Below are 15,999 nucleotides of genomic sequence, written 5' to 3' on the forward strand. Positions count from 1 at the left end.
ATCTAAAAGCCTCTATTACCTATCATAGACTTCTGCAATGGGTTCTTACTTCTGCCTGGTCACACTATTATCTCATATAATAATTTCTCCACACAATAGCCAGAATCATCTTTTAAAATACTTTATCAGAATTTAAATTTCCAATGGTTTCCAATTGTCTTTAGAATAAAATCTCAACCCATTATTGAAAAATATAAGGCTACCCACAATCTAGTCCCTGACCACCTTTCTCATCTGAACAGCATACTCTACCTTGCCTGAATTTGATATACCCATTCCACTTCAGATGGACTTAATGTCTGACTGGACTACTCTTTCTTCAGCTCCTTTTCCTCATTCATGTGTGAAGTCAACTTTCACATACTCAGAGGTGCCTCTCCCACCTTCATTTATTGTTTGACGGAATTTTTCTCTATCAAAAATTATCTTGTTTATCTACTTCTCCCCATGGTACTAAGCTCTTTTAGCACAGGGATAATTTGTGCCTTATGGTATTCTTCAATTTTAGGACATAGCACATAGTCCCTAGGAATTAGCAGGCATATAATAAATACCTGTTAAATAAAGATAAAGGAGTTAGGGAAAGTCTTTTAGTATTCTAGCACTTTCAGATTTATTTCCTAACTGCCTCTTGGTGAAGACAACAATAATGAGAAGGGGGAAAGACCAGGTTTTAAATATCAATCCTACCCTATCCAATAAAGTACATCAGTCTGTAACCTATGTTTGTTCAGAAGTCACTTTTGACAGGTCCAAGATAGGTAACCCTTCTTTGGTTGAAGGCCAGTAACCTACAGTGTTATACAAAAAAACTTAAAATAGGTTTCTAAGGGCACGCCTGGGTGGCTCAGTCAAGTGTCTACCTTCAGCTCAGGTCATGATCCGGAGTGTCAGGATCGAACCCAGCATCAGGCTCCCCGTTCAGCAGGGAGTCTGCTCTCCCTCTGCTCCTCCCCCTGCTCATGCTCTCTCTCTCTTTCAAATAAATAAATAAAATCTTTTAAAAAAATAGGTTTCTAGAAAGAAAACTATAAGGCTCCATTCATTACTCTAAAAATTGAGTTGGGACCATAAAACTTTTTTTTTTTTTTAAAGTAAGCTCCACTCTGGGTGGGGGTTTGAACTCACGACCCTGAGATCAAGACTTGAGCTGAGATCAAGAGTCAGACTCTTACCAACTGAGCCACCCAGGCACCCTGGACCATAAAACTTTAAGTAAACAAAAATACAACTCAGGATATTTGATGTATATATTGCTTAGGTAGTTCCTTCCTGGGCTAATTCTATCAACATAGCAACTACCACTGCTGTTGGAAATGTAGCCCAAAGAGAAGTACTTCATCTGCCTAATTCCTTTCCTCGACTCCCACAAGTTAGAAGGCCAAAGGAGATTGGTTTATAAATTTACATTGGAACCTTGGCCACAAGCCTTAGCCTGGAAGTTCTTTTGACTTTCAGAAGCTGATTTCCTTATCATATTTTGAGATTAGGGTTGGCCCATTCCCCTAGGTTTGAAGATTACACCTGAGACCATTATTTTTTGGATACATAATAAATTCACAAGTTTTTTTTTTTTAAGATTTTATTTATTTATTTGACAGAGAGAGACTCAGTGAGAGAGGGAACACAAGCAAGGGGAGTGGGAGAGAGAGAAGCAGGATTCCCGCTGAGCAGGGAGCCCAACGCGGGGCTCGATCCCAGGACCCTGGGATCACGATCTGAGCTGAAGGCAGAGGCTTAACAACTGAGCCACCCAAGCGCCCCTCACAAGTGTTTTCTTAGATGTTGCAGCCCTAAAGGGTTCATTTTAAAGCACCATAACAAGGATTTGGGAGAGTACATTTTTCCTCCACTTCCTTCCTTGGCTTAATTTCCTGCTTAGAAATGTTTAATTTTATACTGAAGGAGTAATTCCTGAGACATTTGTTTGCAACATGAATTGTTCCAGGATAGATCATTAAACAGGGTTCAGGAGAGGTCAGCTCCTCCATGACTGCTTCAAAGAACAAGAAGGTAATCTTAAAAGTGGAAAATATTTAAACCCTGAATTTCAAACAAAGTGAGCAAGATTTTCAGTACTATTTTTGGAGAAATATTCTTAAAATACTTAAAAGCGATTTCAGAGAAGTATACATTTACTCAAATATATATACTGTTTGAAGCCACTGTGTCTTGTGCTGAGACTAGTATTTACACAGTAAATATTTAAGAGGTAGAATATGTAACTTTTATTACCAATAAAGAATGTGTATTTCCAGTCAAAAATCCTCGAGTACCTAAGTCTTAAAGCATCTTGTGACCCATCCTGCACATAATAGTCGATTCTCAGTGTTAACTTGTGGGACTTCTAATTACAGGTAGACATCCTCTGCCACACTTCTAGTAACATGCTTTCTATCACCTAGTTAGTATGAGCTCAAGGAATTTGTCATTTATAATGCTAGTTAAGAACTAGTTAAAACACGGGCACCTGGATAGCTCAGTCAGTTACGTGTCTGCCTTTGGCTCAGGTTATGATCCCAGGGTCCTGGGATGGAGCTCTCTGCTCAGCGGGAAGCCAGCTTCTCCCCCTCTCCTCCCACCCCCGCTCATGCTCGCTTTCTCTCAAATAGAATCTTAAAAAAAAGAAGAACAGAGAAGACTTGTAATGCAACCAACTATGTAATGTGGCAAAACCAAACGATTTTGCATTTTCCGTATCATGTAAGCATGTAAGAACTTTTGACAACCTTAATGGGATGATTAAAACTTCCAGATTACTTTTGTAATCTCTAAATTCATGTTAATGTCCAATAAAACCCTTATCAATTGATTTTAAAATGCCCTTTTTCAGAAATTTAAAAAAACCCAACTACCTAATTCTTCTAGATTATTTTGTAACCTTGGACACTGACTTCCATGAGAAACATTCATGACAAAGAAGTTATTGGTACAGTGGCAATTCTTTTCATGGAATATGTTTGGGTCAGAAGTAAGTGATAAAGTAATGGAAACTGGAAAAAAAAAATCATCGTGATGGTTTGGGAGATTTTGTATTCCCACTTATATATACACTCACATGTGTAAGTGTACACACACACGCACACACTAATACTGGCCAGCCATTAATTTAAAAACCTGGCCAAGAGGAAATAAAGTTGCCTCCAGTAGAAAGTATCTAAGAAATTACTCTTTTCTTGCCTATCACAGGGTTTTATGGTACAGCTGGCATCTACCTTTGAGGCCATGTGATTTGACAGAATTTTTAATTATTCCAGGTTTAAAATAACATGACTCTAAAAGAAGCAAAAATTTAGAGAACCATACATTTGTTTCTTTTGGGACATTGCCTAAATTAAATAAATCTTCTCAAGATTCAAAAGCAAATTGATACTGAATTTTAGCTTTTTGAGAAATATTCAGAATCAATGATTTAGAACCACTGACAGTTTTGTGGTGCTTAGCTTCATAAAACTTAAATTCTCCAAATGCCATTACTATTCTACCTTACCTTGGAATTCCCAAAGTGAAACCTTTTCAAATCTCACTGAATGATTAAGAGAGAAGTAAACACAATTTTTAAATCATTGGTTAATCCATTCTATTAAGGGCACATGCTAGCTAGAAGATACAGTAAAATCTAATAATCTTGAATTAATAGAACCTGATATACTTGCATTCAAAAAGTTAAGAATCTCTGATGTCTACATTAAGAAGTTCTTATGATTCCTACTTGTATCAAAATATAAGATGCTCTTGTTATATGTGTGCAGAGGAACCTAATGCAAACACAAGTAAAACCTCCAAAAAAATAAAAGTTTTGATTTTGGTCACACAAATGAAGACCGAAGTCCTTGAGCTTCAAGTTCTGAGACCTGACACCCAATGTCTTATTCTAAGTACTTGGATAATATTCACTAACTCTTTGAAACAAAACAGCTAAAAGTTAATTCCTTCTGTGTTTTGCTAAAGTATCTCAGTTTTTCAAAAGGGTATTTTATAAATCCCATATAAAGAATGAAACTCCTAGCTTTACTAGTTTTTTAAGCACAAGTTTCAATTAAAGACCTGAATCAAATGAAAACTTTTCAGACTTATTTAAATATAAATCATTAAAGTATTTTAAAAACAGGTTATTTTTAAAAAGGTATCTTGGTAAATAAATAAAAGTGGTTATCTCTGAGTCCCTTAAAAAAGGTAAGGGGGGGGCGCCTGGGTGGCTCAGTTGGTTGAGCGACTGCCTTCGGCTCAGGTCATGATCCTGGAGTCCTGGGATGGAGTCCCGCATCGGGCTCCCTGCTCAGCAGGGAGTCGGCTTCTCCCTCTGACCCGCGCCCCCCCCCATGCTCTCTCTCATGCTATCTCATTCTCTCTCAAATAAATGAAATCTTTAAAAAAAAAAAAAGTAAGAGGGACTCTACTAGGCAAATATATTTTTATCCTGTGGACTAAACTGACCATTGTTCTTACCAACATAATCTGCTTCATGTACTGATTAGATATCCTCACCCCCATCCCCACCTCAAAAGGAGTTTACTTACCTGTATTTACTGAAGAATTATAAAGACTACTGATTAAAAGAGAAAATTAAAAAAATTTTTTACCATCATAGATACTTTAAATATCAAGAAAAGCTGTTTTTTTAGTGTGACAAACCATTATAAAGTAATAAAAAAGTACTATGCCCCCCACAGTGTAGCCCATTTAAAACAAGCTTCACGAAAACTATACCCCAATGTGAAATCAGATCCTCCATAGTCTTGAAGGACACATTATCAATCTTTAGTTAAAGGGACTCATGTAATGAAAACAATTCTTAGTACATATATATTCATCTCATCTTAAAAAAAAAAAATAAAGTTATGTTAGGGGTGCCTGGCTGGTTCAATTGGTAGAGCATGCAAATCTTGATCTCAAGGGTCATGATTTCTAGCCCCACACATTACTTAAAAACAAAACAAAACAAAAACGTTAAGAGCTAGAATGAGTAGTGGAAATCCAACTCTTGTAGCAGACATTTATCTATTACCCTCAAATAGCAGCTGAGTTCGCTGTGGAGTGAGTCTTTCCAGGTTTGGGGTAAAAGAAAAAGGAGATAAACACATCACAATATGATGTACACTATTTGGTACTATCGTTTTCACAGAAGGAAAGATTTAATCAGTAATTCAAAATGCTAAGAATTTGCCAATTATCTTTCTACCTCCCTTAAATTTAGTTATATTTTGATAAGCCATCTCAAAAAAGGATTTCAACTCTGTAAGATGCACAGGAACACAGAACATGTTTAATGGGAAAAAATAAAAATAGCTTTAAGTTAACCAGACTGTTAAGATGTATCAAAAACTTGTGTCTTAAAACAAATGTGGCAAATAACTTTAAAAAAAGAACTTATATTTAGGGAATATTAAACAAAGCCTATATGATACATACAATTACATTAAATTAAAGATTATGGTATAACTTTGGATATTGTTATCTGCTTAGCCCCGTTTCCTAAAGAATAGTAAGTGCATGCTTTCCCTCTAGAAACTGGAAGATGCACTATTGCCACGGGGCAAAGATATCACAGGTGAACTGGACATTGTGAAGGTTGGAATGTAAAGGTTAAATCACATCATTCAAATCCTTTAAATTCTAATTCCATCAACTCAGAGTTAAGCAGGGCCTTTTCCCACAGTTATCACATGCATACATATTTGAATACAGGCACAGAAACTTGTCATTTTTATTTGGGTAACAAAGGGTCTCCAATTTATACTGAAAAATAAGTCCTAATTATTATCACTCCTGTAAAAAAAATTTAGCACATTTTTCACAAATGATTTATGTAAAAGAGAAGAAAATACACATAATTTTATAATATCTTAAACTTTTTTATTCCCTACCAGAGACATTTTGTCTTCCGTTTTCTTTCAGTTTTCTACAATTTCCAAGTTGCACCTGTATTTAATACTGCTTTAATCTGCTAAAGACATTAACTGATTGCTTTCCTAAATCTAAGGATTATATAGTTTTAGTATAAATATATATCACATATTTTTGTAAAATTTTGACAAAACCGAATAAGCATGCCTTGTTTTAAGTCCATGCTCCTTCCACTGTTTATAAAATCTGATTTAATGATCAAAAATTCTTGGTTATCATTCTTCAGTTACAACAGTCTTCCTTCTGAACTGCCACTCACTTCTTTTTACATAATAACAAGCAATAGAGAAACCAAAGAAATTATCTTAATCTTAGTTCTTCCTTTTGACACTATAAAATAATGTGATTTTTTTTTTTAAATGAAACAAATACATCCAAAACTCAATACATTCAAATGAGCTGTGTCTCCTTTAAGGTGGTCACCTTGGAAGGCCACAGTTCATTATCCTAACTATGCTACCACTGCTCAAAATACCTTTCAAACTCTTTTGGGATCACCTTCAAAGCCAGCTGCATACTTTCTACTATTACCTCAAAGATAGATTAATTTTTGGAAACTGTCCAAAGTCATTTGGTGCCAAGTGATGGTAACCATAAAAAAAATCAAGCTTAATAATACTTTCTGAAACAATGTGTGTCATAAAGTTAATAATGTGTATGACTTAAATTAGCTTTGGATGCAATTCTAAAAGAGCAAAACCCAAGAGGTTTTGAGCAATGGTAGATTGCTGGAATTAGGAAATAATTTTCCAGCATGATCACTATACAGGGTAACATTCATTTAGCTGTCTATGTTCTGGCATATTTGTTTAAAGTGAACATTCTGAGAGTTAGTATTTTTAAAAAGGAATATCATTCTTAGGAAAAAAAAAAGAATTTTATTCCTTTAAAGCATCACTTTAAAGTACGTACTATGCAATTGTTTTGTTAGAAACTAGTTCTCCTTACTTTATCAATAAAGACTACTTTAAAAAACTTGAAAGCAAATAACCAACTTATTTGCTCCCATGCTTTTTAAAATCATTAACCGAAGATAAAATAATTTGAAATTTCTAAGGTACTAAAAAACAAAACGAAAACCCCAAATGTAATAAAAACACATCAAGAACCAAACTACAATTTCTGAGCTGCACTGTTTATTTTGCTGCTTGAAACCTAAGTGACAGTATGCCACTATAATTATGGGGTTTCATCTAAACCTTTACTACACTGCAGGTACAGAAATATACGGACACATTTTTGGAGAATTGACATTTTGCAAAATGCAGCAAACATTTTAATTTATACATGAGAAAAGGAAGTGTTCAAAAGGGTATGCATTTCAAGTTATTGCAGGTTATTTGTGAGAGAATTTCTGCAGGTAAAACATGTTTAAATTTAACCAACGGTAACATGTCAGTGTATTTAAAATCATGACAAAAATCTTCTCTCTGGTCATGTTGCCCATGACAAATTACTATGATGTTGTATGTTTAGGGCAAGATGTCAATACAGCATAAATCCCATGGCATTTTGGTTTTCTTCTGGAGATTAAAGCTGTTTTTCTTGGGATAAATGCAGCAGCAAAACACAAACCAGTTGATCAAAAAAAGCACTTCTGCCATAACTCCAATAATTTTCAGGACACATCAACCGACAGTAGTTTTGCCATTCCCAGTTCTTTTAAGGATTACATCTCTGCACTGTTGCATTAAGTACGTCTGTGAAAGCTTGTTCTCTGTTAAGCCAGTTTACTGACTACAGCCTGGTTGAGAGAATTTAATTGGTTGGTCCATTTATCTAGTGCAGTATATCGGGCACCACCCCTCTTCTGATGATCCAATTCAAGGAGTTGGTTGACTTGATCAATTCGGCCATGAATAGTGCTAGGAATAAATAAATAAAAGACATGTCTACAAACCATTTTCACTGAGTGTAACTTTTAGACTAATGTTTCATAAAATATTTACAATATCAATAAATGCAAAAGAAGAAACTGCTGCCTCCACTAAGCGACCGAATTCAGGATTACTTATTTCATTCACTGCCTTATTAAAACTCTACACATAAACTGATTTCAGCTACCTTTTATCAGTTTCACTAAAAGAATCAACAGGCACAGACTTACCTGATTAACTAAGAGCAAATAAGCTTGTGAAGCTTTAAATACCATACAGCTTTTAAGAAAAATGTAATTTCAAAACTATTACATATCATGCCTTATACTTTTAAAAACAAAAAAAATACTATTCATTAAATAATTCCCTAGCTGCATGGGTCACATACAGAATTAGAAATCTTTCTGACAACCATTTACAACTTTTTCAGAAATCAAGGGCTTAATATGCTCACTCATTCACAAAAAGCCACCATGCATATATATATAGATCTCTTTTAATAGAAAATTATAGCCAGAGGGTGCTTTTTGTGAAAAATCAAGAATTCCACTGCTACCTTTGTTCCCATTATTCAAATGTTATAGTCCTAAACATTGTGTGATAAGAAACAGCCAAGTACTTACTTATCCAATATGCACTGCACCAGCAAGCTCTCCACATCAGCTACATCTATGTTTAACTCCTAAGACAAAAGACTCATTATAATTCTAGTAATTAACTTCTTTAAAGACTTTATGATAATGAATAATTATTCTGATTTTAAATTCATTCCCACCACTTAAAGGAAATTTAGTGAAAAGAAAATTTAAGACAAACTTCAATATCACTTCAAAATATTTCTGAGAACACAGGTCTGACCAAATTTAACTTTGTAGTTTTTAAAGTATATTCTTTTTTTTTTTTTAAGATTTTATTTATTTATTTGAGAGAGAGAGAGAGAGTGAGAGCAGGAACACAAGCAGGGTGAGTGGGAGAGGGAGAAGCAGGTTTCCCGCTGAGCAGGGAGCCCGATGCGTGGCTCGATCCCAGGACCCTAGGATCATGACCTGAGCTGAAGGCAGACACACTTAACGACTGAGCCACCCAGGTGCCCCTTTAAAGTATATTCCTACCACAATTTTATTGTGGTTGGGTTAAAAACTACATCAATTATATATTTTAGCCACTACTCTGTCTTCTATAATGTTCTTTGAGGCTGAAGGAATCTTTAAAAAGAAATGTAATGATTTCTTATTTCTCTTTACTGTTAACTCAATTTATGCCAAGAAAACACAGAATAATTTACATTAAAAGGAAAGCCCTAAGTTATGCTGTATTTTGAAAATGTATTATAAAAATGTTACCAAAAATAATTTTTAAATACACTGCATTTATAACTACAAATTATAAATATTAAGATCCATGAATGTAAGTACCTTAGAAATAAAAGGAATATGTATTCTTGTGTAAGGCTTAATTAATTTTATGAGCACTTGTGTTCTGATGTTTCGCAAAAGCTCTGAAAGATAAGAATGAAAATAAATTTAACAGTTTGTATATCTGCATGAAACATTATGTACTTCTAAATCACATTAATTAACCATATCAATTATTTTCTCACAATCTTTCTACCTGGCAAGGACATAACGTGTTTGGTTTTTTTGGTTTGTTTTTAAGTAAGCTCTATGCCCAACATGGGGCTCAAACTCATCACCCCAAGATCAAGAGTAACATGCTCTACTGACTGAGCTAGCCAGGTGCCCCAGACATAAGGTATCTGGATCTAAAAATATTTGGGTCCAACTGACGCACAGTAAGACTAGAGGCTGCTAATCACAATTTTTTCTTGTTCCCACCTCCCTGATTTTGCTTATATGTTGTGATGCTACCTAAAATATCCTCTAGCCTTCTCAATAATACTCTGCACTGCTCATCATCTCCTCTATAGCTAACATCTTTCAAGAAGCTCTGATTCATGCCAGTCAAGTCCCTTATTTTATGCTCTCTCAAAATCTAGAATATTATATTTTATACAATGATCTTGCAATTTTCTCCAATTTCTTCACAGACAAGCATCTTATAAAAAACAACAACAAAAAACTAGACTGGAGTTCATGCATAAGACTTCTAAATTTTTCTATATCCATCATTCTAGCTTCATACAAGAACTTTTAAAATGTCTGCTGAATGAAAGAGAAAGGAAGGTGGGGAAAGAAGAACATTACTTCCAAAGTATTCTTCAGATTTTCCTGATGCATCTGGAATTTAAGTATTTGAATGAGTTGTTCCAAATGGTCATTTAAAAACCCTCAAATAGCTCCATAAACAGGTGGGAACACTGGAGGTACAAAAGAGGCCCCAGAACAAGGAATGATATTTTGTCTTTGTTAATCCAACAGAACTTATTAAAAATCTCACACACTTCCTGGTACAACACCCTTCAAAGTAATGCATCTCCACATCATCTAGAGCAGACTATTTTTAAAGTTTTTGTTACTTGTCCAAAATCCTAAAAATTAACTTTGAACCTAAGTATCAATAATAAACACGCAACAATATCGAAATTAGAATAAAGTTAAAAGGGACAGACAGCCACCTTAAATGAAATGGACATCATATAAGAATTTGATTATGTTAATAAATAGCAGGAAACTGGTGAATGATTTCTTTAAAACAGCTTTATAATCTTAAATAATATCCTACTCCATGACAGCATTTAGAAACATTTCTATACTTGGCAAATACACAGAGGAAAACTGATTTAATTCCATGCAGCTCCATTCAGAAGCACTGCTTGAGGTGACACAGAAGGTAACTGAATCCAGTCAGCAGAAAGAGTATACCTTCAATGTGTTCCCTAATGAAAGGGTCATCCATGATGTTGCTGTGATTTGTTTTCAGAATCTTTTCAAATTCAGTGATGTCATTATTCTGATAGGCACTAAAAGAAAAAGTATAAATCTTGTCAAACATGAAGTCATGTATTAACTCAGATAATCCAAAATGCCTGTTTCTCAATTTTTATATGCAATAATCTAAGTTACATTATAGTTTCTGTTGTAGAAATCAGAGTTAAACACACACATCCTTCTGCAAATAAAATTAATTTCTTTTTTAATGCTTTTGGTTTTACAAAGATTAAATAAATCTTCTTTTGGGGTCATATACTATATTTATATATAGTTCATTAAAATCTTCTCAAAATCTTAACACTGTTAAAAACTGACAAATATAAAAACTGTTTAATGCTTGCTACTTTCAAATTAAATTGTGCATTTATCATTTAATCCCTAAGAAATAAGGTTTCATGCATACTACTATATGGAGGAGTATGGCCTTGTCTTTGAAATAAGACACTACATTCTCTCTGAAGATTATTCAGAAATGCAGCTTCCTAATTTTTATCTTCTAGAAAGCTACCAGCAACTGCTAAAACTCTGCAAAGGAACATCTGATTCTAAATTTTCTCTAGCCTTAAAATTCCACTGAGTTATATAGCAAAAATATCAGTGGCAGGTAATTAGTGCCAAATGGGACACACACGCAAAGTAGAGAGTGATGGACCCTGCTGCAGAAGGCCAAAGGCTGATTTATGTTCATAATTCTGAGATGTCTAGTATCTACTCTTAAAATAACTCTGTAGGGCACTATGGGGATTGCTAAAGGTGCTGAGAAGGAAGAAGCCAACCTTCTGGATATGGCACCACTGTCTGCTTTATATGTAAGACATATCATCAGCCATTCTGCACGCCCTCTGCTGTGCTTCCATCTGTTGGGTCGCAATGTAACTTCATGTTAGGGGCAGGTGATTCAAGTGCTTCAACAGGAATTATTTTCCTCTAGTCTGCTGGCAACTGACTAGGAAGATAAAATTAGGAAGCATTACTTTCTCACCTACCCCAAATACATTATTGCAAAATATACTACAGGAGGATACATTCAAGTAGTGAAACACTTGCACATGTGTATATTTTAACCAAGAGACATGCTTCCACTATTTAAGTGACTTAAAAAAAATCTTATACAAAATGTGGGACAGCACAAGCCACTTGCTTGGATCAAAATTTATCATTAAAATAAACTGAGTTCCAATATAGAGGTTTCACTGGAGTAAACTGTATGATATAGTAAATACATAAATATAGCTATTACCTTTTTACAGGTCTGATAAATCAGCCCTTTAGTCCATTTTAATGTATTTAACCAATTTAATTTAGATGAAATATTAATGTCTAGGGCAAACTCTCCCTCAATTTTTCTTTAAGAGTTTTAAAAGTTTAAACTGTTGCTTAACAATTTAACTTTATAAATATTTTTCTAAAATATTATGAAGTGAATCTCTAGCTAAATCATCTTTTAGTTAATGTGGCCAAATGCTGAGTAATAAACCATTTGAAATAAAGACGGAGAAATCTCCTTTCATAACTAAAATCAACTTAATTCAACAAATACATACTAGAATAAAGAAATAAATAAAAGAAAATATTGTTTTAAAAGTAGGTTCCATGCCTAGCATGGAGCCCAACACGAGGCCTGAACTTGACCCTGAGATCAAGACCTGAGCCAAAATCAGGAATTGGACCTTTAACCAACTGAGCCACCCAAGCGCACGAAAGAAATTGATTTTTTCATGTTGCAATTTAGAGTTCTTATCTCCTGACTATTCCTAGTCCCCTTAAAATAAAATCATTCTTATTTTTTACAGCTAAAATTATAAGTTTCCTTAAACAAACCTAGTAATTTGTAAAACCTATAGCCAGATAAAAACAAAGTAAATGAGGACATTTTACATAGGAACCCAAACAATATCATGTAATAAGCTATTTTCTCCAAGTATATAAAAGACTATTAAAAGAATGTCTTATCACTTTCGTTATCTACATACATATGCAAAAAACCCCACTCTACTCTATGTCCCTAATATTCTTCCTGCCTTGGTAAACTCAGCTGCACAATCTAAAACAAAAGACTTGAAGAAACCTAGGCTCCATTTATTCCCAGCCCAGAGGAAAATTTTTCTTGCTCACTGATTTCTTTTGCAAAAGTAGGCTTCTTTTCTAGGCTTTTCGCTTTGTTTTATCTTCTACATTTTATTTAATATTAATTGATCATAGCAGGTTTTTCAGTTGCTAACAATCATACTGTGGAAGTCATCAATAAATCCTTGGGTTTCTTACCAGTATGACCCCTCTGCTCCTCACCCCAGAAAATTTACCTGAGGTAAACTTTTTTTAAATGATTTTTTAAATCCTGTCAATTGAGAAAATATGTGAATAAAGACATTGTCTTGTTGAAAATTTTTGATTTATGTGGACCAATTCATAATTTCATTTTGGATTAAGGCAGGTAGAAACAGCAAACACTGTGAAATTGTTTTAAAATATCTACAATCAGTTTTCTACTGAAAAATAGCACAGACACAAACATGTAGATAATAAGGAAAAAAACAGCCAATATGATACTATATAAATCAATACTATATAAAATCTTGTGATTAACACAAACAGAATAAATGACTTCAAAAGATAAAAATTTCACAAACTTTGGAATATTTCAAAACGAAATACAAGAGAGTAAATTTGGAATATTAACTAAATTCTCAAAATTTCTCTCCCTCTTTCCCCTCTAATTCACTGCTTTAAGGAAATTTACCTTAACCGAAATATAAAATCTTACCTTACTAAATTCGTCATTGCTAGAATTTCTGGATCATTTTTGTATGGTTTGGCCTAAGCACAGTAAGGAAAGAAAGAAAAATTATCTATGCTATATGTACAAAGAAAGAATAACATTTATTTCCAGAAAAGACAGCCCACAGAAATGAACACACACATACCTCCTGTGAGTCAAATGGATTTATTCCTGATTTCATTAGCATATTTGCTAAAACCAAATATTTTAAGCAAGTGGTTCGTCTTGGACTTCCCGATTCATCATAATTCTTGAAGGCTTCAAAAAAATCAGTGTGTGCCTTTTCAAATTCACCTTCTCTCAAGTGCATTTTACCACCACATTCTATAAAGAATAAAACAGGATAAAAGGGCATTTGCAGTTCTGTAGTAAGATTGAGCACTTTATAAAAATCAAATGAAAACTATGACAGTGGCTTTCCAGTCTTTTAATTCTAAGGCCTGAATAGTACTAGCCCCAAGGTACTCGATTTAATTCTTTTTTTAGGGGGCGGGGGGAGAGGAGAAAGGGGGAGGGGATAGGGAAAAGGAGAGAGAGAATCTCAAGCAGGCTCCGCGCTCAGCATGGAGCCGGATGCTGGGCTTGATCTCACAACCCTGAGATCATGACCTGAGCTGAAATCAAAGAGCCAGATGCTTAACCAACTAAGCCACGCAGGTGCCCCAGTACTCACTTTAATTCTAAAAAGCAAGTTCTTCATTATAAACATCAAAGAAGCATTTGCAAATCTTTATTCTCAGTTGAGGCAGGAAATAATTTTATGTATATCATTATAATTCAAGAACAGAAGTTCTTCCCCCCGCTCAACTCCCCCAGTCTTGAGAGTAGAACTTCTGTATAGTTTACTGATGTAAAATTTTACAAGACAAAAAATTCAATTTCTAATTCTAATTTCTTTCTAAGACTAGATCATTTCATTGATTTTACTACTTTGCCATTTATTTTCACTAAAACAGAAACAACCTTCAGAGTCATTCAATCATATACAATGACACCCTGGTATCTTCCCATGACACTGCCCACCCTTCTCCTAACAAAACTTGCCTCTGATGACTCCCATGATCAGTGGATGAGGGATGGCAGACTTGATATGAAGTGACTGTTCATAGAGTGCTTTAAGTTTTTTGTTATTCTTCTGTGCTGTGTACATTTGAATTTCCAAAGCGTATATTTCTAATAACTGTGTACCTTTTTTCAGGTCATCTTCTCCATCATCAGTCTAAGAAAGCAAATAATGAACTTTAGTTAAAATATAATTCACAGTCAACCTACTAATTTTTATTTGAGTTAGCCTGAGATCCTTATGTTTATAACACTAATTCTGTGTGAAAATGTACTACAAATTTTAATTAAGATCTAGAACATTAAGAACACTACCTTTAATAGCCAAAAAGGAATGCACACACCCTTTGTACTTTCTAGTCATTCAATAAGGAAAAAGTGACTAGAAGTATTTTATAATATATAAAATGTTATAATGTTTGTTTCTATCTAGGAGATTCTTTATGGTCTTCCCCAAATCTTCACAACCACTTTATATCTACTGATTTGATCAAAAAGCAATTCCAAGTGCCAGGCACTGGGTCTACCTTGGAGAAATACACAGTTAAATAAGCTAATGTTCCTGGCCCCCAAAAGTTCACAATCTAGAAGATTAATCTGTCAATAGATAAATTACAACATAAATAATGATTCTATTTGAAGCATGAACCAAGTGCCCAGAAGAATGGAAGAGAGAGTGACTAACTCTGCTGATGGATGTCAAAGGAATAACAAAGGTGGTAAGATTTGAGTTCAACTTTGAAAAATAACCAATAGCCTACAAATACAGGCTGTGAAAAATAGCAGAGGCAACAGTCAGATAATCATAAATATCAAGCCCTTACACAAAGCCAAAATTTATTATTTATTTGGTCTTCCAACAGAATTCTGTTTAGTCATTCACTAATGAATCACAACCAGAGTAAAATATATGATATGTAAGACACAATTTGTACACCTAGATTATGTCTCTGCTATAAGGTTATTTGCAATCAGATAAAATTTTCTTATGTTCCAAAATAAACTGAGCAAAACCTTCACCAGAGGGCTTTTTCGTATTCCGTATATAAACGCTGAAAGACCCTCTTCCATTCAGAAATGGCTTCTCTATCATTTCCACTTCACATGGAACTGAGCTCACAGTTGTTTACGCATCAGACTAAGCTCTTCTAAGAATGTGTAGATAAGAAATAAATTATAAATAACTAATTTGCTTTATGAAGCAAAACTATTATGAATTTTTTTTTTTAAGATTTTATTTATTTATTTGAGACAGAGGGAGAACATGAGTGGGGGGGAGAGGGAGAGGAAGAGGGAGAAATAGACTCCCCACTGAGCAGGGAGTCTGATGCCGGGCTAGGTCCCAGGACCCCAGGATCATGACCTGAGCCAAAGGCAGCAGCTTAACCAACTGAGCCACCCAGGTGCCCCGAAGCAAAACTATTATGAAATAAAAACATTTTCTTTTGTAAAAAACCTAAAAAAAACAAAAACACCTTTAAAA

The 15,999-nt window shown here is 34.4% G+C and overlaps 1 protein-coding gene across 3 annotated transcripts in view; it reads right to left on the reverse strand.

The window, feature by feature from the left end:
* Positions 1 to 5,683: 5,683 nt before the first annotated feature.
* COPS2 (COP9 signalosome subunit 2) overlaps positions 5,684 to 15,999 on the reverse strand; it is a 28,852-nt gene continuing 18,536 nt past the window's right edge. For 2 of the 3 annotated variants that reach the window (XM_006735608.3, XM_006735607.3), the window contains exons 7-13: positions 14,499 to 14,673; positions 13,600 to 13,778; positions 13,440 to 13,492; positions 10,607 to 10,704; positions 9,200 to 9,282; positions 8,408 to 8,466; positions 5,684 to 7,772 (exon numbers count right to left, since the gene is read on the reverse strand). In XM_006735608.3, the coding sequence (XP_006735671.1) occupies positions 7,628 to 7,772; positions 8,408 to 8,466; positions 9,200 to 9,282; positions 10,607 to 10,704; positions 13,440 to 13,492; positions 13,600 to 13,778; positions 14,499 to 14,673 (792 nt within the window). In that variant the 3' untranslated portion in view covers positions 5,684 to 7,627. Of the gene's footprint in view, positions 7,773 to 8,407; positions 8,467 to 9,199; positions 9,283 to 9,307; positions 10,102 to 10,606; positions 10,705 to 13,439; positions 13,493 to 13,599; positions 13,779 to 14,498; positions 14,674 to 15,999 lie in introns of those variants that run through there. The other variant, XM_081831051.1, reaches the window with a different exon arrangement.

The sequence above is a fragment of the Leptonychotes weddellii genome, chromosome 9, assembly GCF_054177405.1.
Source record: "Leptonychotes weddellii isolate Sample4059 chromosome 9, ASM5417740v2, whole genome shotgun sequence".
NCBI lineage: Eukaryota > Metazoa > Chordata > Mammalia > Carnivora > Phocidae > Leptonychotes > Leptonychotes weddellii.